This window comes from Plutella xylostella, chromosome 28 (assembly GCF_932276165.1).
Source record: "Plutella xylostella chromosome 28, ilPluXylo3.1, whole genome shotgun sequence".
NCBI lineage: Eukaryota > Metazoa > Arthropoda > Insecta > Lepidoptera > Plutellidae > Plutella > Plutella xylostella.
In genome coordinates this window covers 2,085,261-2,113,164 of record NC_064008.1, presented here as the reverse complement: position 1 = coordinate 2,113,164, position 27,904 = coordinate 2,085,261, and the positions used below count along the sequence as shown (strand labels likewise).

Below are 27,904 nucleotides of genomic sequence, written 5' to 3'. Positions count from 1 at the left end.
AAGTTAAAAATAAGTCTTTTACTAAGGAGAACAGTTTTTTTATTAATAGTTAAACTAAGTACCTAAACTTAAAAATAACTTGTTAAATGTGAAAATGAAGGGTTACTAAGTTTCAAAGGGATATCATCTCTTGTTGTAGCCTTAGCTTATCCCTATTTCCTGGAAAAGATCGAATATCATATTTTCGTCTTCACCGTCGATGTTGGAAGAAGTTTAAAGTATTACAAAGCTTCATGTGAGCTTTAGACCATGTTTAATCGGGTGTTTTGAACCGAATTTGTCAAATTTCTAAGGCAGCGTTTAGCATGTGTTTTGATGGTTAAACCGCGTTTGCCTTCCAACTTAGTTTCACCTTAAAAATATCACGGGATAGGTACCTTAAAGGAAAATCAAATTTTGGTATATCTTAACCAAAGTTTAAGTAAATCATAATCGTAGATTCAAATATTTTGCCTAGGTATAACATACTGAGTAGATAGTAGAAATACTTACTTATCAATTAGTTTTATAAGTTTGATTCATATTTTCCAAACTAGGTTTCGAAGTTATATAATATATGTATGTTTAACTAAGATCTATAAAAAATATGCATATTTTTTGGTATATTATTCCCTTTACACATTTATGCGACAGCTAAATTTAATTTCGCAGCGCCTAAGCAAACGGAAGAGAGAGTTCGGAATTACGTTGAACGTAAAACCTAATAAAAATAGGCCAGCAATGCTAATATTTTCATAGTTTTAGGCAAAGGTTAAGAGTATTCTAAGAGTTATCTTATGGAGTAAAGTTAAATCAGTTAGGCTCTTTTTTCCTTTAAATAAATAAAATTTATAAATAAATAGAAATCAGTTTTTTCCAAAAAAGTTATTGTCTTCAAGTTAAATATTTTTTTATGAAATATCACCTAATCCCTACAAACTGAATTCTCAGATAGAGCCATAAGAACTAAACACAGTGCATTACGGCAACGCACCTAAATATTTCACCTTGTCATTTTGCATCCACCCTCTTGAGGTAAGCGTTCACCTTACGGGTGCTTACGGTATTTAACGCAACGGACGCATCGCATTCAGTATTCTTTGTATAGAAATTCACACAAGCGCGTCCACTTTATTGGCATTGCCGACGCCGTTTCTCCATACATTAATGAAAATCCTTTAGGCTCGGTACTTAAAATACTGGCTTAACTTTAGGCGCCATAATTAACAAAAAAAAATTGCGGTGCTACAACGGACGGTACGCACCTCGTGTAAACACATACACACGTCCCTAAATCAAGTCTCGCGTCAGCTATGCTCAATCAAACACGCGTACACGTAGACATGTACCAGATATATCGACAGATTGGCTAAGAAGAACAATGTATCTTTCCACTCACTTGCCGTGTAGCCGAAGTCGTCTTCTTCTTCAGGGTCGGCCTCCTTCTCCTCTTTACTGCGCTTTATGGCTCCGGCTGAGGCTCTGTCGATCTGTTGGCAAGGGTTTATGGATTGGTATTTTTTTTTTAGGAGTTATGAACGGCGGAAAGGCAAAAACAACTAAGCAACAGTTTTTCGACAGTAAATAAATAAATAGTGACTTCAATCAGTTCTAATCTGCAAGTTTTTCAGGGTACGGCAAGATACATAAATAAATTTTTAAAGTGGTCGATTTGTAATTTCGCCTTTCCAACGTATCCTTTTTTGTCAAGATTAGACTCGTCGGAGGAATAACCAGAAATGATAAGTATTAAATAATAATATAGGTGCCTAAGTGCTTAATCTGCTAATATATTTTTTTCAGCAAGAAACATACTGAAATTTACAGAAAAATATAATTATGTTTCGTTATGCACTTAAAGAGGATAACAGGACTAAAATCATCGATTACCTGTCCCCTAAGAGTAGATCTAGAAGTTTGGGTAATTTAATCACTTAGCCTAACTTGCTAGAACAATATTAAACCATTTATAACTTAGCAAACCCCACGGGTGTCGAGTAATTAGGTTTCTGCAGCAACTTGTGGAATTATGAAAATTGGTTTCTAGGATATTTTGGGAAGCACTTAAATAGATAGTTTAAAAATACAGCATGTTAAAAACGGGTATTAGCAAACCGAAAGAAAATGACACAATTTTGAACAAGTCTTGAATCTTGATCTATTCTCTCTCTCTCTCTCTCTCTCAGCCTTCTGTAGTCCACTGTTGGACATAGGCCTCTCCTAACGATCGCCACCCCAAACGGTCACCCGCCATCTGCATCCAGCGGCTTCCCGCTACCTTCCGCAGATCATCAGACCAACGGGTTGGGGGGCGACCGACACGCCGTTTGCCGACACGGGGTCTCCACTCCAGAACCTTTCTACTCCAGCGGTCGTCGGCTCTGCGGGCTACGTGGCCAGCCCATTGCCACTTCAGCGTGCTAATCCTTTTGGCTATGTCGGTAACTTTAGTTCTCCTGCGGATTTCTTCATTACGAATCCTATCTCGCAGGGACACGCCTAACATAGCCCTTTCCATAGCACGCTGAGCAACTCTGAGCTTGTGGATAAGCCCTTTGGTGAAGCACCACGTCTCGGCTCCGTAAGTCATCACTGGCAACACGCACTGATTGAAAACTTTTGTTTTCAGACACTGAGGTATGTTTTCAGTGAAGATGTGTCGTAATTTCCCGAACGCTGCCCATCCGAGTTGGATTCTACGAGCTACCTCTTTATCGAAGTTGGATTTACCTAATCGGATCACTTGTCCTAGGTAGGGATACTGATCGACAACTTCGATGGTGACACCTCCTACAGTTACGGGCGATGATGAAACATGTTCGTTCGACATGACCTTTGTCTTGTCCATGTTCATTTTCAGCCCAACTTGTTTAGAGGCATCATTGAGGTCTGTGAGCATTTCGCCTAACTCCTCCAGCGTTTCTTGATCTATTACTTTAGAATTTTCTCGAAAAAAAAGTAACAGCTTCATAAAACTTTGTTGGTCTTATACCTAATATTTTATTTCAAAAACCAAAAGTCATAGAGTTACTGTTATTGAGAATAATTAATCAAAAATTTCCATTAAGATTGGGTGATCACTATCTATTGTTTGAAATCATCATCATCATCATCATTATCAGCCCGTATATCCCACTGCTGGGTATAAGCCTCTTCCCTATCACGCCATCTCTTCCGGTCCTGAGTGAGTCTGAAATACTGTATTTTTTTATTTTTATTTTATTTTTATTTATACTTTTATTGCACAATTTACAAAAGTAGATGTACAATCAGGTGGACTTAATGCTATGAGCATTCTCTACCAGTCAACCTGGAGGAGGTTCAGGAGCAGAAAGTAGGGAAGTGAAAAAAATAAATAACAAAAATCACTATAAATACTACTATCAAAAACCTACACAAATATAATTCATTTGTGTGTATACAGATTTTTATTCCTTACAATCAACGTAACATCTATTCCTCTCACCTCAACACCTTTCTCGGAGTAGGTCCTCCCCTGCAGTTCCCTCTCATCTTCTTCATCGCTGCTCTCGCTGTCGGAGTAGACCGGCTTGGCTGGAGCATCTTCCTTCTCTGTCTGTTCGTCGTCTTCCTCTTTCTCGTTGTCTGGCTCTGATGTTACTGTTATCTGAGTGAGAGAGATGGTTGATGTTATTGGTTTTGCAGTTTTATCGTCATCATCATCAAAGCCTCAACTAAAGGCCGAGGACAGAATTTGTATTGGTCCTTGAGAGAGGCCTAGGTCAAACAGCTTTTCAGATCTATAAACGGATATAAAAAGAGAGCAAAGGGAATTATTTTAGTTACTTACTTAAATACGTATGTACAAATAACTATTGTATTTTCACGGTAAAGGTGGCATACTATTGAATTTAAAAATGATACTATTTCCAGTGTAATCAACATCTGCTCTCCTCTCCAAGCCTATCTGTGTGACCGGACCCTAACTAATTTCAGAAGACGTCAATACCTTGATCTCATGCTGAGGGGATCCATCAACAAACGGCGGCGGCGGCGCCGGGCCCTTCCTCACCGAGGGGGTGGGGGACGCGGCGGGGGGGGACGCGTCCACGTCCGATGAGTCCGTGTTCTGAGTGGAGAGAAGAAGACAATCAGTTATGTCACATTTCTATTGGGTGCGTGAAAAAATTTAAGCGGCCTCCCCAAGTAACGTGTACATTTTTTCTTATAAATATACGTTTAAAATTTGATTGACAGATGTATAAAGTAGCCAACAGCGTTAAATATGATTATAAATAAAGTGTACCATAGGCTGCCTTTCGATTATGTGATACTGAAAATCTAAAAAGTTGCTTTTATGAATTTACCAAATTCTAGATCAATCATGTTAAGAACCCAAGACAGAAAGGTTTATTAAAAGCTCTGTGTGTGTTTTTTGATCAGCTTCTTCTGTGGCATATATGATTTTACCACAATTTTTTTGGCGAGAGACGGGTGGAAGCGCATGGCGTCAGCCCCAGACTCCTCGGAGGAGTAGCGGGAATTAAGAAGAAGAAAATTTCTTTGCTATTTTTCAGTAACAATTCCTAAACTCACCCAAGCGACAAGACTCTGCACCGTCAGCGTGACCTGGTTGCCGGCCGCCTTGATCAGCTGCACCGCCCGCTCGTGCGACGCTGACCTCACGCACACTCCGTCCACTTCGAGTATACGGTCTCCGGTCTAGAAGGAAGTGGAAGATAAGGTTATTGTTATGGTATCTTCAGCATCGGCAGACCTTTCGCAAGAATCTTTCTTCATCTAACTAAAGCTGCGTCTACCTGACGAAGCTAGATTTACTAGAGATTGCCCCACGGAACGTTTGGAGTGCTCGTCTTAAAGATTATTCCGGTGACCAATATCAATTCATCAAAATTAGAAATATCATATTACTCATACCTATTCCACCACTACCAGCTATATGAAGAAGGTCTGGGTCAGAGTGCTGTTGCGCTCCTTGGTCTGAAGCCTATGTCCAGCAATATACGATATCGTGTGGTTGCTAATTATGACGTTGATAATAATACTGTTAATTAAGATAATGACAATAATTATGATGATGATAATAATACTAACATGTAGCTCCCCGCTGTTCCCGGCGGGGCTGGCAGGTACCACATTCTTGATAAAGATGCCGAAGATGGCCTTCTCCTCGCCGTCGGCGTCATCATGCCCGGAGATTATGTCCACCTGTGAACAAGTGGACCGGATGTAAGTACTCTACTAGAGGGAGTGGTTAGTGACTATGCTTGCCTGATTATGTCTATGCTTACCCTGTTACCCTGCCTATGTTTACCCTGGACTCCTGGTAAGTACAACTTTCCGAGGCTTTTGACCAACCTTAATAATTTTTTTGTGGTTTTTTTATAAATGGGTTGGTCTTTTCATAGAAACTATGAAGCAATACTGCTACGTACCAAAAATACGGAAAAAACAGATTTTTCCATAGGAACCCTACAATAGAAGTACCAGGAGCGAAGAACATGCAAGAGTCTCACCTTTCCTCCCACGATGCTGACACCCAGCGGCGCGCCTGGGGTCCTGGTAAGAACGACCTTCCTCGGCTGCCCCCAGCGCTGCGCCGTGAGGTCGCCGCGCCGGTCCGGCGATACGGTCACCGTCATGGCCGGTGGAGGTATGTAACTGTTGGGGGAGTTAGAGTCATGTTATAAACACATTGCACGTTTCCAATATTGACAGAGTGAGATGGATCATTGTTAGGACCAATAGCACCGCAGTAAAAAAGTTTCAGTACTCGTCTGTTAATAAAAATATACTAAACATGTGGATGTTGTGTATTATTATACCCTAAGTGCAATGTACTTATTCAACAAAAACGCTGATACAGCACGCGGCCTATCACCTGAGTACAAAGGGTAAACCAAAAAGGGGGTACCAGTCACCTCTGACTACCCTTTGGGGGATTACAGTCGTGAGCATAATTATAAATTTACTAAATTAAAAGATACACATGTTACAGAGAATGTATTATTGAAACGGATAAACTCAATTACTACTTCAACTGCTCTACCGTTTTCAAAATTTCTTTCACGATTATGACATAAGCCTAATTTAATCCGGAATTCTCTCGGGAATCCCTATAAAAGCGAAGCAAAGCTCTACACACAGCTAAACACACTATGTCTTCGGTACATAATAAAGATAATGGTTGTTCAAACCCATTTTCTAAATGATTCCAATTGGCAACCTAACCGGGACAGAAATAGAAGGATTTCTGACTCAATCATACCAACGAAAGTGGCATTAAAGGTTGAAAATGCAATTCCAAAAAGACATTCACCAATAAAACATTTTATTCGATCCATTTCTCCAGTAGCGTCAGCAGAAATAACCGAATGAAACACGAAACATAAAAGGTTTACAATCGACCCCAATCATAACGCTCCGTGTACTGTCGGCAACACAAGTGGAGATCGAATTTCAGCAAAATATTGAATTGTTGATTTTTCTTCGTTTCAGTTTCCATTTTATGGAGGATTTAATTTATGAATGGTGAAGGAGAATTTTATTGGAAGTTAATTTACTGTTGTGAAATTAATATGACTACTTAAATGCCGAGCTTTATTTAAGTGAATTTCTTTAAACACAATTTAAATTGTAGAAACCCCAATTTGCATAAGCGAGTATGTATAATTTTATACATACGCTTTTTATATACGTTGTTAGCGATATTACCGGTTTTCTACTTAAAACGACGACTACCCACCCTAGAAATGAAAATGCCATAATTTATGGCCTTAAATGTTTTATGTACATAATAGAATTTACCTTGTTACTTGTAAATATTAACGTTCTTCCACATACAATTTCCAAATTTCTTTTGGGATTTTTTTTCTGCAATATTTTTGGGTAGTTATGTGTGTAAAGTATTATTTTTCAGGATGAAAATCTGAATGTATTTAGTTTTTTATACGCACTTAACATTCTGAACAGATCCTAAGGGCCACTTGCAGAAACAAATTAAATCTAGATTTAGTGTCAAATTTTATATGGACTGACGTTCCTTAAATCGAGATTTGACACTAAATCTAGATTTAAATGTTTGTGCAAGTGGCCCTATGTATTTATTTCATAAAAAAATAAGATTCCCCCCTTTTACTGATGGCAACGTAATAAATCGTTTTACAAACACCTTTCTGCCCACCTGTACAGGACGCATATAGCTCAATCACTTAGAGGATGCGATGGATGACCGGCCGCCGGTGCAAACAGAAACACTTGTGTGCGTATATGTATCTGGTATTGTTGGAATAAATACAATTGCTTCTGAAACGTTCGATGGAGTTTTAGTGGCATCGTTTTTTGTTTACTTGCCCCCGTGATGTATTATTGGGAGCCGAATTTGGTTTTGCGATCGATGGCAAACTGTGTTTATTTGTTAAATATTTGCCTTATCACTATCGCGGTAACGACTCTACATTGATGATGATGATGATGATGTCCTCTTCGTCGTATCCGACAACAGCGACTCTTGCTACACTCTGTTATGTGCTCTTATGTGGCTGGCAAGTCCGAACTTCGTCTTGAACACCCTGTCACACTGAGCACAGTAGACTCTACATTACAAAGCAAGTAACATTTGCATGTAAACATAGGTATACAGGATAGAAGTTTATCTGAGAGCTTCTGTAAAAAAACAGTCTAAGAGCGCGATGGTGCATTTCAAACGCCTGCCCTTACACCGGTACGGTGGAAGAACTCATAATTTGACGACCGAACGGTGAAGTGGTTAGTGATCCTGACTGCTATGTCAAAGGCCCCGGGCTCCATTCCCAGCCAAGGCAGATATTTGTACCCGGGTCTAAAGTATTAATAAGCTATCTATCTATGTATTTTTGTAGACATATCAGCTGTACTGTGGTTATTGGTGGATTACAGGCCAATTGTGCGAGATATCCCCACATATTATTATGATTCTTTTATTTATTTACTTACATTTAGCGTGAGATACGCTTCGCCTTAAACGGTTTTATGCCAGAGTTAAATAATATTAAGAAGTTAGCTACACTAAACAGTTCAATAGACTTGTCAGTTGATTGTAGACATTTCCTGTGCCGATTATAGGTAACTAGTGGTTCCCTACTTTCTGCTCCTGAACCTCCTGCAGGTTGACTGGTAGAGAATGCTCTTAGCATTAAGTCCACCTCATGGTACATCTACTTTTGTAAATTGTGCAATAAAAGTATAAATAAATAAATAAAATAAAAATAGCCTATACCACTATAGGTGACCCACCCCTGTTTCGCAAAGGGTACAATTCTGATGCAAAATATCTCTTACAGAAATACTGTAATGTTATTACATATTAACCTTCCTCTTAAATCACTCTATCTATCAAACCTACCTAAAAAACCGCATCAAAATCGGCTGCGCAGATTTAAGTAAGTACAATTTAATTTATTGGACAGAGAAAGTTACTTTGTTCCATAAATCCTAACTAATATTATAAATGCGAAAGTAACTGTGTTTGTCTGTCTGTCTCTCTTTTACGCCAAAACTACTGAACGGATTTGAATGAAATTTGGTATACATACGGTCTAGACCCTGGGAAAGAACATAGGCTACTTTTTATCCCGGAATTCCCACGGGAAAACTATTTAAGGCGAAGCGAAGCGCGCGGGAACAGGTAGTTTATACTATGTAGTGATGTAGAAATGCTAGTGCATCACAGACCAGTCTCCGATGGAGTGTGGCAGTTATTCCGCCTCGTCGGGCGACTCATGTGATCACACGCTGCGATGGCTCTGATCTCTTCATAGCTTGTTTATAATGTGGAGTTATACAGGGTGTTGCAAAAAGTGTATGGACTTTTTTATAATCTGTAATTATACAGGAGGTTGTAACAACGGTATAGTCAGCCGAAAGGTTGGTTTCTCGGTGTTATTCTCGAGAACTTTTGTTCTTTCTGCGACTTTTGAAAATTTGCGTAAAACAAAAATAGCTTCTCCATTTATAATCTTTGATGGTCACAGTTTTGAACAAACACTAGAGTTGGGCCTAGGGGGTGGAAAATAAGCCAGTCAGATCTTAGTGGTCAGTCACTGACGTATATAAGTCTAGGCAGTGCTTGTGTCTTGGCTGAAAACAATCATCATTAACGCCTTAATAACAAAACTCAGGGTGACTTTCACGAGACATTTAAACGTATTTAAATCTATTGCTCACTTGCTTTGTCATAATAGTATAAATGTCTTGTGCAAGTCACCCTCCTAGTACCAAAACTACCAAAATCAAGTTTGAAAGTCTGACCCTTATAAGAGTTATAAAATTAAAATTAAAACCATTCATATACACTTTCTGTGTCCACACAGGGATTGTACCTATGGGGCAGCACATTGTTCACGGATCACTGAACATTTCAGCAGCCTCGGCCAATATCAAAGGGGTATGGGAAACAAAAGATAAAACGTATGTATGTGGTGACGTTATTAACTACCAACGATATATTGACGACCGAATGGCGTAGTGGTTAGTGACCCTGACTACTGAGCCGATGGTCCCGGGTTCGATTCCCGGCTGGGGCAGATATTTGTTTAAATACAGATATTTGTTCTCGGGTCTTGGATGTGCCCGTAAAATGGCAATAGGCCCGCCCCCTATTACATTGGGACTAACATAGCTAACTGGCGAAAAGTGGGTGCAGCAATGCACCTCTGCCTACCCCGCAAGGGAGTACATTAGTACAAGGCGTGAGTGCGTGTGTGTGTGTGATATTTTAATACGAAATAGATGGAGTGTCAGTGCAAAAGAAACGTCTCGACAAATAGAACTAAGCTTTTATTTTGGATGAGTTCGATTAGAAGATTGGCGATTTTATTCATTGGTACAATGGTTGTCATTAGGTTGAACGTTAAAACGGTTTGACAGAAAATAATATGGGCTGTTGTTTGTATATTTTTTTGTATGTGACAGACCATTTAGTTCATATATTGTTAATCTAACACTAAGATACAATACCTATAACTACGTAAGAGTAATGGTAGTAAATTAATAACGAGAGAGCCTGTAGTACATTGATTTTAATGAATCCTTTTTAAATTACTGCAGGTACAGTCAGCAAAAAATATATGTATAAGTGATAATATAATATAATAACATGTGGGGACATCTCACACACGGCCATCCGATCCCAAACTAGGCGCAAACACTTTGATTTAATGATCCACTGACGGGTGGTGATACGTGCTATGGAAAAAGCCAAATCTAGCATAGTGCTACGGCGCATAAAAGCATCCTTCTTAGCTGATACCTATTCATTACCAGTTCATTATTATTACCTCTACATACAGGTTTATTGGTAAGTAGACCTGATTCTTCCTCTATTACCTCATGTAAGGATCAGGTCTACCTGCAAATAACCCTGTATACAATACATACATTTGTCCAGAGCCCATGTGCAGTCAGCGTCTGACGCTATTTGATAATGATCCCTTTCTTAGCCTAGTGTAGTTCTAGAGTTAGTCACCGACAAGATAATAAGAAAAACACCGCAGCTAGCAACACCCTTGACGCAACATAACTCAATTTACCACACCGCCGCTAAACCTAACTTAATTAGACAAACCAAAAAACAAACTCTTACCAACAAATTCAGAAACGCACAACCCCGCACAGTAGAAAACTACATTCCAGGAAAAGTAATGGTTCGGGAACAGTCCTTTTCGTTTTGGTTGGGTTTTTTTGTGAAATATATCGTGTCAAGCGTAGGGCTAGTCCAATACACCGCACTACAATGAGCCATCGAGGTCGGCTGACCATAATTCAATTACGGAGTAGGTATTAGCAATTTTCTTCTCTAGGGCTGGGCTGGGGACGGAAAAGATTTAGTATCGATGTTTTGGTGGGAACATTTTATTTGCAGATTTTATGAGATGAGTAGTTTTGACCCATATACCTATAATAATTTTAAGATTTTGACAACAACTGTGCCATTTACGTTTTCGTTCCTTGATGTCATTGCTTCACGTGAAAATGCGACTAAGGTACCTACCAAGAACAATCCATTAATTGTGTGAAGTTAATTTACTAAATTACATTATTTTGAACAGTTTTCCTACTGAGAAAGCCGCTGTCCTGCTACTTAAGGGCCAGAAGAGTTTTAGGTTTGCCCGCACAAGAATATTACTACTATATAATGCTCTTGTGCGAAGTCACCTAGAATTTGCCTGCACAGTCTGGAGTCCACTATACGCTGTTCACTCGCAGCGGATTGAGTGCATTCAAAGAGCGTTCACACGGCATATTGCCTACATCTCCCAGGGCATCTCTCACAGAGCGCCTTATGAAGACCGATTGTCATTTTTCAAAATGAACTCCCTCCGCAACCGACGTGTCGTGCTTGATCTGAAGTTTTTATTTAAAATATTAAATGGGTTTGTCCACTGCCCGGGCATACGAGAACAGCTTTCCATCACTGTGCCTAGGCAGTGTCCCCGTTATGCCATAACCAAGACTTTTTGCCCACGATTTTCAAGGACAAATCTCGGACAGTTCTCTCCTATCAATAGATTAATGACTGAATACAACAATTTAAATAATCGGGTCGGAGATGTTGACATCTTTCATATGTCTTTGGCCAAGTTTTCTCAACTGTTAGCTGATTTTTTTAAATAATGTAATTATTATAATTAACTAATTTAATTAATTAATAACTAATTTAATCCAACAAATAATACCAAATAATTTAATTTATTTCAAAAATTGTACATAATTTATTCTAATTCATTATTTTTTTGTTAGTGTATAAAGTTTTATTTTCATTTTATTGTATAAATTTGATATCTTCTAATAGTTAATTAATATTGCATGTTTTTTGCCTATATTTTGTAATTTAATTTAATACGTTATTTGTAAATGCTGTGCATGTCTGTTATGTGTGCACACTTCGGACCTACATTATTATAAACTTAATTTTAATTCAATGTTTGTAGTGTGTGCTGTTGACGTGCCAATAAATAAATAAATAAATAAATAAATAAGGAAGTTTATTTCCAATTGTGAAGTGTCTGATGTCAACTTCAAAATTTTATTATCTTTTTCTTATCATGTCGACGACAAACTAACAAAGTCGCTTTTTATTATTAAATTTCGTTCTAGAAATGGGTTCAAGGTTTAACGGTTGGCTATCACAGAATAAGATGCGGGCCTGAACTAAATCTTCCCAAGTGCAGGTGGAAGGACAATGCGTCTATTGCATAAGACTTAAAAAAATATCGATATCGATAATGCGTGGTACATCACTATTGCACCCATCACTGGTGGTCCCGTTTTCTCTAATCCCCGTGGTCGCTGGGGCAGGTCGAAGGTTTTTTTATTATCCACATGTGTGATATGTGCTAGTTTTAATTTACAGATATTGTAAAAAAGGGACCATAAATTTATTTATAAATCAGACAAACACTACAAATAAACGAGCCTAAATAAATAAAAAAATAATAATTTAGGCTTCATATAAAATGCTACCTTGAAGCTTGGCCTTGAAGAGTTTTTCCATGAGAATTCCGGGATAGAAAGTACCCTATGTGTTGTTATATAGCATATCAGCTTTTTGCGAACCCAATTTCATGAAAATACCACTACTAATTGCAAAAAGGGGACATTTAGTACTTTGGTACTGAAGTAGCTTTTTTTACATAAATGTGGTCTGCAATGTACTAAATATGCCCTTTTTGCAATTGGTGATTCAATTAGTTTTTCTGTGAAAGAGTAACAAACATGTACAAGCAAGCTTTCGCTTCTATAATATTAACTAGTCAGTAAGTAAAGTTGAATTCAGAAGTTCTACGTTCTTATTTGCATCCATAATTTCCATCCCCTCAATTGGCTAAACTAGTAAGTACTGCATTTTCATAGAAGCAAATTTTAAGCTCAAACACGAATGAACCAATAACTTTTATTGCAAACTTATATCCATGCATTTTCCACTAATTTCATTTGGCTAAGTGGCTTCATACCCTATGGGAGCTTATTTGTTCTTTAATTTAATGGATGTCGTTACATATTGGCCCGTGGGACCAGTTGACATTGCCCGTTTTATTTTTATAAATTGGAGTCGAGAGTAATGAGAAGAATATAATAATGAGATGGTTAGACTATGGAATCAATTAATACTATTTATGTGTAATTTTATTATTGACTAGCTGTCCCAGCTTGTCTTAAAAAGTTTTCCCGTGGGAAGTGGTAGCCTATTTGTTTATCCATGGTGTCACCTAACTCCATACAAAATTTTATTAAAACCGGTTCAGCCGCTTTGATGTGTAGAAGTAACAAACATACATACACACGAGATACGATACACGTAAACAATATTTACAGACAAATCGAACCTAAAGCACCCTTAAACCTTTGCAAAAAAAGATGGTCAAACGCAAAAACCCGTGACAACAACCATTTTCGTCTGCAATTTCTTTCTATTCTTATTCGCAATGAACTTAACGCACTCTTGAACTTGAATCATTTATTACTTAAAATGCTGATGACGCCATTTTTATACCATTTTAACAAGATCCGCACAAAAATAACCTCTTACCCCTACCATTTAGACATCAACTCCCTTGGATTAAGCCCATCCGTGTAATATCTTGTGAATCTTGGAGAAATTTCGCTACTGTTGTTCTGGATATTAGGTTGGTTTTAGCTTGCAGTGTGGAGGCAATGAAAATGTACGAAGGCTGGCGTAGGGCGTCCCTATGTTGTAGGTTTTCATCGTATTATCAGGGCCGCGAGTCTGGTAAATATGTGTATTTAACAAATTTAGTAAGGCACAAAAACAATAATTAGAGCAAGGAGCAAGTCCCTAAATGACATCATATAACCAATGCCAAGAATAAATAGGTAAGTAATTATTATGTAGTTGCCACTGTTACATAACTACCATCAATAAATACGTTGAAAACTGGAATGTAGATTATTCATAAAAATTTATAATCATTAAAAAATATCGATTTATGTTACAATAACTTATTGTTACCGCAGAAAAATAAATTCTATGTTCTCTTTATTTGCTTTTGGATAATAATCTAAACCTCATGTCAAATCTAAAATTTTATCTTCATTATTTCTACCTCACTTTCTGTATTATTACAACCACCAGTGGCGATGGTGTCTCGCAGAATAGCAGAATCGCACCCAGCATAGCTATCACGTGTAAAGATATCTTCAGTTGTTTTCAGTACAATTGTATTATAACTAGGAGTGTGTAAAAATAGGATTACGTTCACGCGAGCGGTTACTAGTTATGTTTGTGTTAATTTAGCGGTAAATTCGGTTTACTTTTGTATTACATTACTTACATACGTAAGGCTGTGGATAAGTACCTACCTATGTGAGATCAGCGTTTTATGTAAATAATATTCGTCGAAATTATAACAATTGTTATGCGTTGTTAAAGGTAGGAAATATCTACTACTTGAATGTTGTTAACTTATTGACTCTTTTAGCCATGCTGGCTCTATTGATAGATTTTTTGCAGTCAGGATGTAGAGATATTGCTATACTTCAATTGCATGGAAAAAAACGAACAAATCATTGATATTTCTTCAATACTCAATACTCAATCTTTTATTGCATCCATAAGTAAGTTTTACGTCACCATATTGTATATTTTTTATAACACTACTATAATTTATAAACTCTACCTTACCCTGCATGACTGTGTAGTTGGTAATAGTTATATTAAATCAATATTTCTTATAGCCCTACCAAACATTGGGTTTTAAATGCTAATAAAAAGTAAAATACAAAGATCACAGTTACCTTAGTCTTCTAGAAGGCACGAGAAACTTCAGTGGACCGGCCGATTGTCTTCTGTCTTTTCCCAGATCTTTTGGCAGCTGCAGTCTTTGGTCTTCTTCATCAGTCTCAGAGGTTCCACTGTCCCAACTGATCAACGCTGGCGCTGACATCCGTCTATCCGGGAAATCTTTAGGCGATTCTAGCTCAAGCATATCCCGGATCACTTCACAATATTTGCAGTTGCTCGCCTCGTTTATGACTGCTTTTGTAATCGCTAGGTAAGCGTAGTTTTCCAGAAAGCATTTGTGGCAGCCTGGTACGTAGGTCGTTTCTTGGTCTGTTGACTCTTCGCTTGGTTCCTGCTTTTTGAGTTGCAGTTTCTTCTCCATTACGCTTAGATTAGAACGAAGCAATTTCTGTTGCTCCTTCTTGGATTCGCTCTCTTCTTCTTGTAGCTTCTTTTGTCGTTTGTACTCTTCTAGGCATTCGGCTTGGTCGTTGTAGTATTCGATGCATTTGCGTTCACTTTTATCACGTTTGGGTTTGGTCGGACTACGCTTTCTATCTTTTTTGTCTTTCTTTTTTCTACTGCTAATGTTTACGTTTAAGGGTTCGATTCGGAGTGACTGCATCTGTTTGATGATGTGCTCTTGGATGTAAGGACGGCCGTAAGACGAGTCTTCGTCATCGCAATTCGAAGTGGTCTGCGCTTTTCCGACAGATTTGGCACTCGGTTCGTTGCGTTTGTTTAAGTTTGTCTCGTTTTTGTTTACTTTTTTCTCTTTGATCTGAACATGGTCGTTAGTTTTATGATCTGTTGTTATAACGCTCACTTTTGTCGAGTTAGACTCGTCGTCTTGGCATGTTTCGTAGCCATCGATGTCATGGTCGATAAACAATAATGTGTTGTTTTCTTGGACGGATATTTTCGATTCATAGTAAACAGGTGTAACATCGTTGGGTGTGTTAAGGCATTCTTTCCAGCTTTCGTCACTTTTGACTTTATGTAAATTTTCTACATCAATGGTGTTTGGATTATCTTTCCAATACTTCTCAAAGCTAATTCTTTCTAAACCCGTTGGTGTCACTGCAAAAACCATTTCGTCAGACGTGGAAATATCTTTACTTTGTTGCTTTGACAAAGATCTGGACTCTTTTCCTTCTACAGGTTTATGCCTATGTTCTGGTAGCTCTCTAGGAGTTATCAAAACGTCATCTTCAGTTATTGTCATATCGTCATCATGTTCATCTAAAGACTCATTTGATTTTGAATACTCCATATTATTGATACCATTGATTTTTATTTTTTCGACTTTTATCGTTTCTTTGTTGTCTGTGCAGTCCTCAATTTTCTTTACGTAACACTCTTCTAAGCTAAAGTCTAGTGCGGATACTTCTTCATCCTTTATTGAGGAGTCTTCTGGTTCTAGGCATATTTGTACTACTTCTAAACCTTCTCCGTATTCTTGAAGGCATTCGTGGAAGGAATCCATGCCGGTGTGTTCATCTGATGCCAACGAGTTAATGCATTCCTGTGAAAATATAATATCAATAATACTTATATTTTGTTTGTCAGTAAGTTGGTGGTTGAAGAGACATGATAAATAAATAAAAATACTTCAATGTTTTTAGAGTTTTTTATTTTATTTTGCAACACATTATAACAAAGCCTTAACTAACAACATTAAAAACACAGACTTCGGTTAAAGCATGAACATCGATTAAACCTATCACAATCTAACAACAATATTACAACCTACTTATATTTCTTTTATCCTTCATGCTTGCAGCTTTGCTAGAAAAGTTTATTTTTCAACATTTATATAAAAAAACAACCTATGCTAAAAACATCAATCCCTAGCTATATAGCTACGTATTTAGTGATCATCAAATTATAGTAGTTAGCGATATGTCACTGCAGTGTAACAACGACAATTATTTATTTTAATATGTGAAGTTGTAAAACTATATGTAGTTTGGTATGGCACCAGAAGGGCTAGCACTGGGCGCAATTAAGACGTGACAAAAGTTTTGCATCGTGCTCACTCACAACGCGCAGATTCAAGAGCGAGCGAGACGGAGAACTTTTGTTTCTAGCCCGTAGTTTAAAGTTCCATCGCATTAAATTAGAATAACCACTAACAATTTCACCTAATTATTTTCGTACCAATTAACAGCAATCAATTATATTTCTCTTTTGAAAAATATGATTCTTATATCTATGATATGTTTGAAGTTTCCTGTGAGATTTGTAAATTCACATGCATTTGAAATTGAGCTTTATTAAAGGGACAGCAGTAATTTAATTAGGGTAGCAATAAAACGAGTGACTGTAAATTACAGTTCTAAGTGTCAAAATTAATTAATTTGGGTTATAGAATTACTAAGTGAGCGACTGACTGCGAGTGACGAGAAATCAACAGAACAGCAACTTACAAACATTAATTTGAGTTACTTAAAATACAAAATGAGCAGCTTCATAATATTTGAGCGACCTAATATTTGTTTGAGTGTCAACGTTACGTTCTGCATTTTTTTCAATATTTGGCAAATGTATTTTTTATACTGAGCGGCATTTTATCTTAAATGAAGTGTTTCGAATACAAAAACCACTTTGAAAAATACACTAATGAGCAGATGATACTCTGCGTATAATGAGCTCACATTTAAAAAATAAAAATAATATGAAATAACTATTTGAAGAAACACTATTCTATTAGTTGAGAAATTTTATTATTGAAATATAAGGGTAATTAAATAAAACAATACTCCGTAAAAATAAAGTAATATGCATGCATTTATTTCAATCAAATGAACAAAAAATAAAATAAGACGCTTCAGTCAACTAAAAAAAACTTCTTATTAATAGTAAGAAACATTGACAGGTATGAGGAGCCCTACTACAACTCACCTGACTGCAACGATTCGTCGCCCCGCCCCCATTCGAATTCGCGCGCATTTAAAAATCTGTAGTTTTCATTAAAAAAGCGTATCAAAATAAAAAAAACATAAGCCCTCAAATAGAATATCAGTAACCAATAATCATTAATAAAGCAGCATACAAAACTTTGCTCAAAGTGAACTTTTTAGTAGTTCGATAAGTATAACCTCACTTAGAAAAATCGAATCTATCTTAATATTGAAGTTGCCCTCTCTGTATTTCCAGTCGCTCACTTAGTAATTTAGTCGCTCGGATAAAATTTTAATATCTGAAATGGATATATCACAATCCACTTTTTGTAAGCTCGTTCTGGATTATAATCAATATTCGTCGTCAGTTTAGTTAATTTTTCGCTTACTCAAATTCATACCGCTCAAGTTATTAAAACAATATGTCATCATCAGTCGCAAAGTTTTTTTTTGTTCGCTCGTTTTATAATTCCCCATTTAATTATATTAATATGTAAGTATAGCGTGCTTACAGTTAGATATTTTTTCAAACAAAATATAGGTACAGAGTGATGCAAAAGTGGGGTCTAGGGGTCCCCTTCAACAGATTTTATTCTACGACTTATTAAATTCCTTAAAAAAAAAGTTTCTTCTTCTGCTGGTCACTCACATGACGTCACTTTTTTCTATGCACCCCCTTTCAGATGTACGGTGGCCTGCGCCTAAAAGTATACAGGCGGAGTTTTTAAAATAGCGATCTCAAGCTCACATGCTGCTCAAGCACATCCACATAAACACCACTGCTACACACATCACACACAACACGTCCCCGGATTTATAACAGATGTAGCTGGTCCCTTCATCATCAGGGATCGCTATTTTAAAAACTACGCCTGTATACTTTTAGGCGCAGGCCACCGTACTATACTACTTTCGCAACATTCTGTATATTGATGTGCAAACAAAACTAAAGATTTGACGCATTTCAAAAACATACTTAACTGTATCTGGGTTTTGTGGGATTGTAAGTAGAAATTGCTTGATATACCTCCTTACTTTTTTGTACCTTAGACTATCCACACACTTTTTTTATTTTATTTATAAAAAAATAACAATTTTAATGTTAAAGCATCATTTTGTACACTAACCTTTCTATCAAAAACATACAGTATTTTTGCTCATTTAAAAATTTATGAAGCATATCAATTCATATTCTATTGATAATTTCTAGGCTGTGCGCAATTTTCTACAAATTACAATATTTTCAATCTTATTAAGTATATAGTAAGGTCTTTAATTTACCACACATTAACATTTAATCTAAACTTCCTACATTTAAGCGGCTTTACAAAATCTTGTCAGTATCACAAATGAATTGACTATTAAATACTATTTTTATTAGTATCACGCCTATTTTTTTTCAAAATACATGAATAACATCTAAAATTATCAGCGTGCCATTTACAAACATAGATTAACCTTTTCTGCTTTCAAAAATGAACTTTTAATGATAATAATATATTTACTTAAGAATACTCAATTTTTTGCATGCTGAAACGAAGTGATTTTTTAGAGTTGGAGGTGCAGGTTGCTTTTAATCCCGGAACTCACACGGGAAAACTATTTAAGTATATATATATATATATACTTAAATAGTTTTCTAGTTACTATTTATTTATATATAATCAATAAATAAATAAATTAAGGAAGAAAAGCTGGCGGATGTACGGTCAGCTGCATAAGTAGCTATACACTTTTGTACCTTGTCAAACCGTGTCAACTTACATAACAAACCGTCAATGTTTGAATAGGCAGTTTGTGAGTTTGACAAGGTACAAAAGTGTACAGCTACTTATGAAGCTGACTGTACCTAATAGGTAAAAGGTACTATAATATTCATAAGTCTCATTTGTACGCTCAAAAATATTTAAATGACTATACATATTACAAGATTTTTTTCATTTCTCTTAAATCTCTATTCTCTCGTATATTTCATTCCTATAAACATTGTAAAAATCTTTGGGGCATTTCTTTGGGTTATTCTTTATTAGTGACTTAAAATTAACCCTTAAAGGTAAGAGTTTACCTATCGGCATCGCACCAAACGGATTTCATAAATGTATGGAGAAACGGCGTCGGCAATTCCAATGAAGTGGACGCGCTTGTGTGAATTTCTATACAAAGAAAACTGAATGCGATGCGTCCGTTGTGTACGATGCCGAAAGGTAGACGCTTACATTAAATAGGTAACAGCTTAAAGCTACTTAGATTGGGAAAAGGTGCAGGAATAAAGAAGGTGATATTTTTACAGAATAAAAATATACTTATTAGTTATACAGGATGTGGCAAAAAGGGTATACCAAGCCGAAAGGGTATCATTCTGAACAACTTTTGTTCTACGAGTTTTGGAAATTCACAATACCCTTTTTACAACACTCTGTATAATACCTATCCTTACGGATAAGGAATAAATATGAAAGTTGCAAAAAGCCGAAGTCTTTTGTATTAGTCTCTAAAACGAATAATTAAATATTAAAATAGCTGAGACGGGAAGAAGCCTTTAAAGATTTTTTTTAAGTACTTTTTATGGGATTTTTTTTAATCATAAGAATTCTGAAGTTCCAACCTACCTAATCTTGCCAGCTTCAATTTCCATGTCCATAATATAATGTTAGAGCCAAATAATAGCTATCTATACAAACACTACAAAATATGGCAAATTATATTTTTCAAAATTATTGGGTAATGTCCGTTATAGAACGGAATTCACCTTCATTTTGTGCCAAAATACCAAGTTTCACTAAAAACGTCTTGTACAGGTTTTGCAATTTACAAAAACAAAAATAGTTATTCATACAATAAGTATCTGTCAAAAGTTTCATTATACCTAGTTCTTGCTAGACCACTTTAGAAGCGCCTCTAGCAAAAACTATCATGAAACTTTTGACAAATAATGTAGGCAGATGACAGAACAAAGCTTTAAATTTTCGTTTTCCTTATTTGCAAAACCCGTACAGTGTCACAAACTTATCTGTTCCGGTGACAGCTCACATAAATGTGTAATATTTCTTAATTCTATAAGATTTTAAGTTTGTTCGTATTGTTAATTCGCTCTGGCGGTGTTAATAAACCCATCTTATCTTTTACAATAAACAATTCATTAGTAAATAATGAGATATGGATCAATTTAGTTCGCTCTCACCGGAACAGATAAGTTTGTCGCACTGTAGTTCTTGTTAGAGTTCACTTTAGAAGCGCCTCTAGCAAAAACTATAATGAAACTTAACTTTTACAAATAATGTATGCAGATGACAGAACAAAGCTTTAAATTTTCGTTTTCCTAATTTGCAAAACCCGTACCTGTATTACCTACTAATTATTTTATTTCCAGTGCTGCTGGGAACCTATAAGTCCTTCCATAAGCATCGCATGGCTTCACAGCTATGTATATGCAAGCATGTTTTAAAGCTTTTATACAGATTTTACTTACTAACTTGGTAACTACTTTCATTTTGTTAAACGTTTTTTTTGACAATTTCAAAGATGATTTCACAAAGTGTGTCTTTGTTACTACACTACACGAGAAAAAATTAAATATTAGAAGACAATAAACCAGATTTCACACTGTATCTCTAAGAATGTGATCGCGTTCAATAATTATTATACATACCTCTAGTTTTAAAAAGTCTCAATTCTGCTACCACAATTCATGCGATTTTTTAACCATCAATTTTTGTAAATAAAATATTATTGCATAGTAATTTCGGCGGTGATCTGGGGAAGGACGCGGTAGGGCGTGGTGCTAGGTTCAATTCTCGTCGTGTAATGTAGTTGCAGTTGCATAATATCCTGGTGTAGGGACATAATCAGTCTCAGGATCTTTGTGAAGTATTCCAGTCGCTGTAAAGGAAAAAAAATACAACATCAGATAATGTATGCGATAAAAAAATGCAAAATTTGCAGGTAAATAATAGTAAAATGCCACAAATATATATATTTTTCTACAACGCAATAAAAAGTAAGTAAGAAGTTGATTATATTGTACACTAAAGGGAAAAAATCCATTTCAGTATTGATTTTTAATGTTCATGAAGTTTTTGAAATTATTTAGTATCGAAAATATTGTTTAATAAATTCTTAGAGCGGTAAAATTTCCCTTTATTGTACAATTGAATTTAAAATAGAAAAATACTTCACATGCTATTAAAAAAGTAAACTTAGGTATAAGGTACTGCTCTAAGCATTATAAACAAAAATACTAGAAAAGGGATATGTTCACTTACTTTCTGGGATTTCCCTTCAGTGTACAATTCTAAACACTATTTTACGAGGTAAACTTCATTAAATACAAAAAAGACTCTAACTCAGATAATTTAAAAAACTCTTTAAAAATATTTTAACTGTCGTGTCAGACTTATAAATACGTTATGGAGACCTTTATCACTATGGTTTATTATTAAGTATATTTTTTATTAAGTATGAAAACGGAATAAATGTAGTAAGTATGGTAACATGACCAAACGTGCCGCGGGCGCGGGTTCGAATCTCAATCTGGGAAGACATATTTATAGATTAAGCCATCGTCAAAATCAGTCGAAAGATATTGAAAATAATTCTGAAGGCACAAAATATGTATAAAAGTCGAATTTCGCACAACAAAAACGGTTGACAGTGCTAATTCTAAAAATAGTGCCTTCAGAACTTCAGAATCCGCTACACTATAGGTTAAATAATAAATAAAATAAAAGTTTTGAATTTATTAACCTGGCTGCTTATAGTGTGTCCATTGGCTTTCTGACCACCGACTACCGTACTACAGGGGAGGGGTTTCGCCACGCCTATCGTCACTGTGCCTGCAACAATAAATACATATTATTAAATGACGCAGAAGTTTCGTTTAGTAGCAGAAACTAACCATCTCTCACGGAGATCAATGGGGTTACCACCACCGAACATTTGCAAGCAACCTCTTATCAAATCTGACGTAACTTGTATTTGACTGATGTTTGGAGTCTCCTGGCACAGGCGTTTCCAACGCCTAAAAGGAGGCTTCAAATATTAGTTGATAAGAAATATTTTTGTTAAGACAATAAGCAGTTTTTGAGTTTGATGTTTGAAAGGCGAGCGACAGTGCTTTGCTTATGTATTGTTGGTATACGGTGTACGGTAGCTGCTTTCTGCGCGGGAGTATATTATAGTTTATAGGTCCCAAGTGTGTGCGCAATACACAGGAGCACTCTCTGTTACATCACTGTCATAATCATAACCCAATGGGACGGAAGACAGAGGAGAGAGCTATCTAGGCACAAAAACGACTGTTTCACATGTTATCAGGTGAGCCTTCTTCTATAACTAAACATTGGTTTACAATTAAAAATAAGACTCATAAATTGATGGTTCCACCCGGGTATCAAACCTCTAGGATGTAAAGCAGAGCTTCTACTAGACTACAGATGCAGTTCAGTGAAATAAAAATTATAATGCTCCTAAAAGAAACGTACCGTACCTACCTACCACAAGGGAATAGCGTTATTACGAGTATTAAACTTGTAAGTTATTTAATTTCACATTCACTTTTAGCACTAAACAATAACACCCCACTTCCAAACTGTCTGGTAATGACATTGCCGTAATGTTATCAGTTTGGGTCTTAGTTTTAATTTATGTATGTATTGTATCTAAGTATGTATGTACAAACCAGAGAGTTATACAAATGTTAATAAAGGAAGATAAAAAAAATAACGGCATAAACTTTTGGAAAGATCTGTCTAAAACAGACAGATCTTTCGAAAAGTTTATGCCGTTTTTTTTTTATCGTATACGTATTGTACCTGAATTAGTAAGACTGTGTTATTTCATTTATTTTCCTATTCCGAGATTGTCTGGAAGATATCGTTTAGAGCGGTAAGTGCATTTTCTTTACTTTATTTTATACCTTCGAGTTTACCTTCTTCATACCTCGTTTTCGAAATGCCAGTTCTATGCTTTGTGTAGCTCTACATGGTTATCAGAAAAGTACTCATGTTATTTATCCTGCCAGGCATTTGTTTAATTAGTCAATCGCACTTGTTTTATTTGCACTCATGTGTTGTAATTTCACTGATAAGGTTTTATAGCAGTTAAAAATATTATGGTAAGACTTGAGAGTTTTTGCACATTTAATCCAAAGGAAGTATGTACTTTCTCGTTTATCTATGAGTATTTTGCCAAGTTTCCCATCTGAATAATATCCGTAAAATACTTATCCGTAAGCATAAATTCTCTTCGCTGATAGGCACTAGTCCTAATTGAAAATTCTAGACAAAACTGATATTTGATGTTCTGATTGTGGTGGTGACAAGCACAGTAGACTAGAGTGTGTCACCGTGTTGAACGGATTGGCTAGTCAGATTATTAAGTAACTGCGGCGCTATCAGCAACTGAATTCCAGTTGCTGACAGCACCGTATACTACAGTTGATATATCTCTCGGGGAATCTCTTTCGATCTATCTATCTTCATTTTCGACCACATCTATGTAGGACTCTTTCAACCTGTACCATTCATTTCTATCTTCAGCCATCTCTTTCTATTTGCTACCGCATATGCGGCCATCCACGAGGGGGTGTCTCGCCATATGGTATCCGATCCAACAACTACGAGTACTGATAGGTAATATAAATAAACAGGACATCAAACAAACAATCACCTTTATCAGCACACTTAATCGCTGCAACAACCGTAGCCAACGGACTCCGTGACACATCAACACCGTTGACTGTCATCAGCCGGTCTCCGGGACCCAGCCATCTTCCGAACCGGGTGGGACTGGGTAGTCTCACAGACATATACATCACGGGTTAAGGCAAGAAAAAGAAGATCACCTTTATCAGCACACTTAATAGCAGCCACAGCAGTAGCCAATGGACTGCGCGACACATCAACACCATTCACTGTCATCAGCCGGTCTCCTGGAGCCAGCCGCCCGTCAGCCGCCGCCGCGCCGCCGGACACCACTGAACGGACCACGATCACTGAGCTGCCTGGCTCTGATGGGTCCTGCGGAGAGAGGGTCAAGGGTTATTGGTTGTTGAGTGAATAGAGGGTCTTTAAATACTATTTTTCAGGCCACTTAACGTAGGTACTTCGGTGACTGAGCTGAACCAGGTTCTGATAGGTCCTGAAGAGAAATATTGGAAATTGGCTAACTAGTACTAAATAATGTGCTCTCTCATCTGCACTGGAGCAGATTACAGTGCCCAAGATTGTACACAGCACAGTACATAACAGGTAGGTATCTCTGTTCTATCACTGTCTTACTCATAACCCAATTCCGTCAGGTATTATATCTTATTTCCTTACCAGATAGTTCGATTTTCACCAACCAGGATAGCAGCTTGCAGAAGGAGGATGTTTCTCTACAGATACACACTAAATAACACCGTATCTCCTCACCAGATAGTCGAGTATGGAGAAGCCGAGGCCGCGGTCCTGCTTCTGCAGGTGGATGAGCTCGAGCTGGTCGCTCCACATGGCGAGCCCGCTCAGCGGCTCCAGCGAGCGGGACTTGTTGCGCTCCAGGCTCTCTGTGCAGAACTCTGGAATGGGATCGGTTGTTTTACGATAGATTAACAGGTTAACACTTTTGGATCTGTTTTTATTTTACTTCCTTTTGAAGACTCAGTCAGACAATATTTGAAGAAAATCTTTATATGAAAACTAAAGTTATGGAAAACTCGTCCGATATGACAATTGAAACGTTTTGTGGGATTTCACCCTTATAAAACTTTTGTTTAAAGTTCAAACGATGGCAGAATAGGTTTAATAAATAAATAATTCTAGACTCGCTTGCGAGTCACCTCTGACCTCTGTCTACCCCTTTGGGGATTACAGTCTTGAGAATAATTATGTATAAATGTAGGTATAATTCTAGAAGCGGCAAGCAAATGGAACATATTCCCGTGAACGCTATTACAATGTCTATACGTGACGCTGAAGCTTTGAAGTGAGCTTTGAGTCTCCGGAGCGAGGCAAAAAGTGCAGTCGAAAATAGGAGGAAGTTGCAGCAGTTAAAAGACACGCTTTGAATTTCCAGGGTGCTATAGAACAAGAAGAATAACAAATAAATTAGTCTTACCATCATGATCATGCCCAGCCGACATGACAGTACTAGCGCTGCAGAGAGAAGCCACAGAACTCTCAGACTTGGCCTTGATCAGTCTTTGAGGCGGCGACAGCAGGTCTTGCAGGGAACCTCCTAGGGTATTCTGGAAATGTGAAGGCTTGTTAGTATGGATTGGGTGAAATGGCGTACCATGATGCAGAAAACTAACAGTTAATGATCTTCAGTCTTCAGTGATATCTTATTCAAAACAATGACATTCAGCTGACACATCATGATCACTGGCTTATTTCGGTGTAGTGAAGCCCTACAATCTAGAAGATGTTGGGTGTTGGACTGTTGCCGGGTTGGTTAAGTTTCTGAGATGTCACAATCCTTATTAATTACATTAGCTCTTTTCTACCTGATAACGCTACCAGGAGTGCATAACATTAAAGAACTCACTCTAGCATATATCCGTTGTGCGTCGTCTCTCCTAGCACGAGCGCACACCAGCCGCACCGGAGAAGTCACCGCTCGCAGTCGGGACACCACCTCCACATGATGCGCTCCTAGTACTTTCCAACCATTTACCTGGAAATATGAATTCAATTATGCTTTTGAGTCTGCTCATAAATAAGAGACTTCTAAAAAGGAGCTAAAAGAAGTAATTTAAATTTTAATAATTCAGTTGATTAATAAATAGTTACTACAAAATTCTGCTGGTGTACCGCACGGTGGTGTGTTGTCACCACTCTTATTGGCTATCTACATTATTGGATAATTAATTAATCTACCCAAAAGAATCTTTGAAAATTTCGTAGTTACCTCTAATAGCTCGTCGCCAACAGTATGCACTCGCAGTTTGGCCACAGGTCCGTTGGGCGCAATAGCTCGTATGTAGTGTCTCGCTTGCACCTCCCGCCCGCCCACTACCCGCACCGTGCCTTCGAGCGAGATGCCTAGACCCGTGTTCTTCTCTTTCATTATTGTACCCACCTGGAATTATAAAGAAAGGTTTTTCAAGAATTCAGTGGTTTTTTACAATTATTGACACATTGGTCAAATCGGTTTAGATAGGCTTTTAACATGAGGTAAAGAACTGATGAAACCAGGATGTTATCTAGACATTTAAAATTTAGTTTTAGACTACTTAAATCCTGAAATGTTCCTATAATGATTACTTAAGCATCTTTTAAATGGGTTAATTATTATCTCCATCCTCCACGGGACAGGCATTGCCTAGTGTGGGGGTCAGTACATCACCATCTCTTGTATATTTTTAAAGAAAATAAACTTTTTTACTTTTTACTTTACTTTACTTTTTCTATTTCTTGAATTATTTTCTTGGTCTCATAATAAGCCTTTTATAATTATTATATAATAATTCTTAGTTTGACTCTTTCATCTAAGAAATGAACCCCATACTCACAATAATATCATATCCATGATCGTGACCCGGCCAATCAGGCTCCTTCTCCAAAATGTCCCGCCACTTGTCCTGTATCCTTCTCACATCGGCCTTCTCTGCGTTGTCATCATCTACGCCTATCACAATCTCTTGCTCTTCAGTAGGGGAAGTAGGGGAAGGGAGGTGGGGTGCTGCCTCCGAATCTGGCTCGGTTTCTATTACTGTTGATTCTTCATACTGTAAAAGAATATTTTGAAAGGTTTAAATTCACAATCTGAATTTGATGATAGGCATATGTAAGGTCAAAGGAGTCTTTTCAAGCGAGAAACCTCAAAGTCAGGTTTAAGAAATGAATTATTGTGATAATAGGTGGACGCCGTCCAATCTGCTGAGCCAACGGAATTAGTCAGATAGCACAGGTAACTAGTTGGTGGGAGCCCGTAGGCTGATTAATGTGGCATTCTTTTGACTCATGTTTGTCAAGTAGGTTGTCTGATAGAGATTGCTATAAGCAATAAGGCCGCCTCTTTGTACTGTTTTATTTTTAAGTTTTGTTTTTTGTAATTTTTGTTCTTGGTGCAAATAAAGTGTACTCGGCTGTCCAATTTCAAAACACAGTAACAGCCAAGAGACAAAATGTTCAGGAGAGCCAAAAAACGTTTTTGTCCCTTCATTTCAATGCCCTGGTAAAACTATGATACATATCTAAACGAATGTAAGCTTAAAAGAACCGACAGAACCTAGGCTTTACATACAATACTATTTCATTTAAATATGACTAATATTGTTGCT

The 27,904-nt window shown here is 37.0% G+C and overlaps 1 protein-coding gene across 3 annotated transcripts in view; it reads right to left on the bottom strand.

Moving 5' to 3' along the window:
- LOC105381073 overlaps positions 1-27,904 on the bottom strand; it is a 135,150-nt gene that overhangs the window by 60,047 nt on the left and 47,199 nt on the right. For all 3 annotated transcript variants that reach the window (XM_048631448.1, XM_048631449.1, XM_048631450.1), the window contains 14 exons: positions 27,134-27,349; positions 26,530-26,700; positions 26,167-26,295; positions 25,738-25,867; positions 25,056-25,198; positions 24,485-24,659; positions 22,387-22,475; positions 14,755-16,265; positions 5,478-5,622; positions 5,056-5,169; positions 4,537-4,662; positions 3,950-4,069; positions 3,446-3,607; positions 1,379-1,469 (listed from right to left, as the gene is read on the bottom strand). In XM_048631448.1, coding sequence (XP_048487405.1) covers positions 1,379-1,469; positions 3,446-3,607; positions 3,950-4,069; positions 4,537-4,662; positions 5,056-5,169; positions 5,478-5,622; positions 14,755-16,265; positions 22,387-22,475; positions 24,485-24,659; positions 25,056-25,198; positions 25,738-25,867; positions 26,167-26,295; positions 26,530-26,700; positions 27,134-27,349 — 3,322 coding nt within the window. The remainder of the gene's footprint in view (positions 1-1,378; positions 1,470-3,445; positions 3,608-3,949; positions 4,070-4,536; positions 4,663-5,055; positions 5,170-5,477; positions 5,623-14,754; positions 16,266-22,386; positions 22,476-24,484; positions 24,660-25,055; positions 25,199-25,737; positions 25,868-26,166; positions 26,296-26,529; positions 26,701-27,133; positions 27,350-27,904) is intronic.